Source organism: Protopterus annectens, chromosome 7.part0, assembly GCF_019279795.1.
Source record: "Protopterus annectens isolate FY-2018-M chromosome 7.part0, PAN1.0, whole genome shotgun sequence".
In the NCBI taxonomy this organism is placed as follows: domain Eukaryota; kingdom Metazoa; phylum Chordata; order Ceratodontiformes; family Protopteridae; genus Protopterus; species Protopterus annectens.
The window spans coordinates 94,391,086-94,393,742 of record NC_056739.1 but is presented as its reverse complement, the minus strand read 5'-3'; the positions used below and the strand labels follow the sequence as shown (position 1 = coordinate 94,393,742).

Below are 2,657 nucleotides of genomic sequence, written 5' to 3'. Positions count from 1 at the left end.
GTCTATCATAATGTTTACATTTTACATTGTTTTACCTGTCATTACATTTTTATCAAAAAGTAGTTTACTTGTTACCTGTTAACACTTGATCACAGTGATGTAAATTTTTCCTTGATAGAAATGATGAACCAAGTAAAATAGACACTGCAGCAAGTCTATGACATAGACTCAACCAGGGCTGATACAACTGTTTATTGAAGCGCTTTTCGTTTGCTGACATAAGCAAACTTGTTCTGTTTTTGAAGAAGTTTGCTTATGTTAGCAAACAAAAAACGCTTCAATAAACAGTTGTATCAGTCCTGGTTGATTCTGTCTCATAGACTTGCTGCAGTGACATGTCTATTTTACTTGGTTCGTGGTTTCAGTTTTACTAGTTTTGCTTGATAGAAATGATCTTTGCATAGTGTTTGCAAACCTCTCTTTGCAAACATTGTTTTATCAGTGTCACTCTGGTTGGGTCCTGCATGCACTTACCTGCTGCAGGAGTTTTTACTCTTTTATTGTGGTTAAGAATGCTTTCTTTCTGATCTTCCCTCACTATATAATTCTGAGTCACAGTTGCTACATTGTATTACTGCTAGCTAAGGTAGACCCCATGACTCACCAATGCCAGTTACACAATATTTTGACTGAGTTTGGATGTTGTAGTACCTTTTGGGTCCTTAGGGAAAAAGCATTCAGTCTGAAAGCTATTTTCTCTTTTTTAATGTATGAACCATAGCCAGGAAACTACCAGAAAGGCAGTTTGTATTAACAAGCAAACAAACAAACAAAAAAAAAAACAATGTCATGTCCGTTGGTGGAAAGATAAAGCCATGACTACAGCTCAGGTGACCTGGGTTCAGTTAGTGGTTCAAGCACTGGAGTTGGGACATGGAGGGGGAAGAATGACAGGACTATGCCTGCTCCCCCCCCCCAAGAAGGTGGAGTGTACATGTCTGGGCACATACTCCATGATTTGATTCCCTAGTGGAGACCAGAGATCAGAGAGGGGTGCTATCTTAAGGAGGCAGGGCCAATGAGGGTGTAACACATGAAGATGCAGGCATACCTCCCAGCAGTCTGTTGCACATTCACAGCACAGATGCATACATACATTCATAAGGAATAACTTAGCTCTGACCCCTTGGGAATGAATGGGCAGAAGAGTCAAGTCCTGGGAGAATGAATGAGTTTATGAAGCAATCATGAGAGATGGTTTGTTGCTGAGCTCATTGCTGGAGGAAAAAACCCATTGTCCCTAAACATCGTGTAATTACAATCATTTACTAGTCAGTCTGCTGGCATTTTTGTACACCTCTTGCTTACCTTGCTTTTTCCTGGTATATAGTGCAATACCTCAAGACACTATAGCATTCTGTTCAGGTGTACAGCATAGTGCCATCTGCTGGGACCGCACCATCTGAATCGCCTGCTGATTCTTGTATCGGACCAGACCTAATGTGATTTCTGCATTCCAGGAACTTGCATCTCCCTCCTGTAGGCACCTGAAGTCAATCTCCTGCTTGTCTTCCATCACCACAGTGAAGTAGACGTACTTCTCTTTCCTCTCGACACAGTCCACTGTTTTCATGGCATTAAAGCTGAGCTGCTTGGCCTGAGACTTTCCCTTGCAATCGTACATCTTCAGGCCATCCTCTGTTAGCACACACCTTTTTTTCTTCCACTGCTGTAGAAGCCCACTGCTTCGCTTTTCCATCCATCCCTCCTTCAACACTGTTTCGTTTGGCATCATTGTCTCTGTCATCTCTAGAGCCTCCCCTTCTCTCCTGCTCATCTGCCCTCAGTCTTCTGAATTAGCACAGTTTAATCAGGGCAAACCTGATCGCATGGATTGTTTAGCTTTTTTCCTGTAATTTTTAAGTAAAAGATTGGGTCACAAGAAGCAGTTTCCTGGGCTGCAGTTAAGGGGAATCATTTTGATTTCCTTCTTTTTTTCTATAGATCTGATTCCACTTCACTTATAGTCTCTCTTTCTGTTTTTTAGCACCCTAGCTGTCATGTTTTCCTGTTCTTGAGAGTCCTGTGCAATCAGTCATTGCTATAAGACTTCCTCTGGATATGTCGCTACATGCCCAAGGTCCTGCATTCTTTACATTTTTGCATTCTTCTCTACGTTTGAGCCCAGCCCTGCTTGTGACGCTAGTACTGATGAAAGGGAGTTTATGCTTCACATCTTGCAGTGAGATTGTACCAGAGAACAGAGTGGGCTGGCTGGTAGCTGCACAGCTGTAACCATTCACAAATGTGCGTGGGATTCTGAGCCCTTCCCACCTCTGTCCGCTCCTTTGGGCATTGCACTTAAAGGAGAATTGCACCAGACTTAAGATTTGTTTCATTTTTTTTTATGCTGTGCATCAGATACTGCTTTTCATTTTGTTTTTGTCTCCACTACTACTGGCTATGTCATACATAAATACATTATTGTTTGAGTGTATCCTTGTTCTGCTACAGTTATCCATAATTTAAAAAGTCCTTCATCGCAGATTGCATAATATATTTTAAACATAATTTAGTAGCCTTACGTCTACCACAGTGAACTATCTTTTATGTGGTCCACAGAACCTTGTTTTTGTTTTGGAATCTTTACACTTAATGAGTTGCCTCCCTTAAGTGGCATTTGTGGCAGACTTCGGAATTTTAATTTAGGGGGGCGG

General features: G+C 41.5%; 1 protein-coding gene across 1 annotated transcript; it reads right to left on the bottom strand.

The window, feature by feature from the left end:
* Positions 1-1,339: 1,339 nt before the first annotated feature.
* PHLDA3 (pleckstrin homology like domain family A member 3) lies at positions 1,340-1,747 on the bottom strand. The gene has a single exon (XM_044076137.1). It carries the CDS (start codon positions 1,745-1,747, stop codon positions 1,340-1,342), a length of 408 nt encoding a protein of 135 aa, XP_043932072.1.
* Positions 1,748-2,657: the final 910 nt, after the last annotated feature.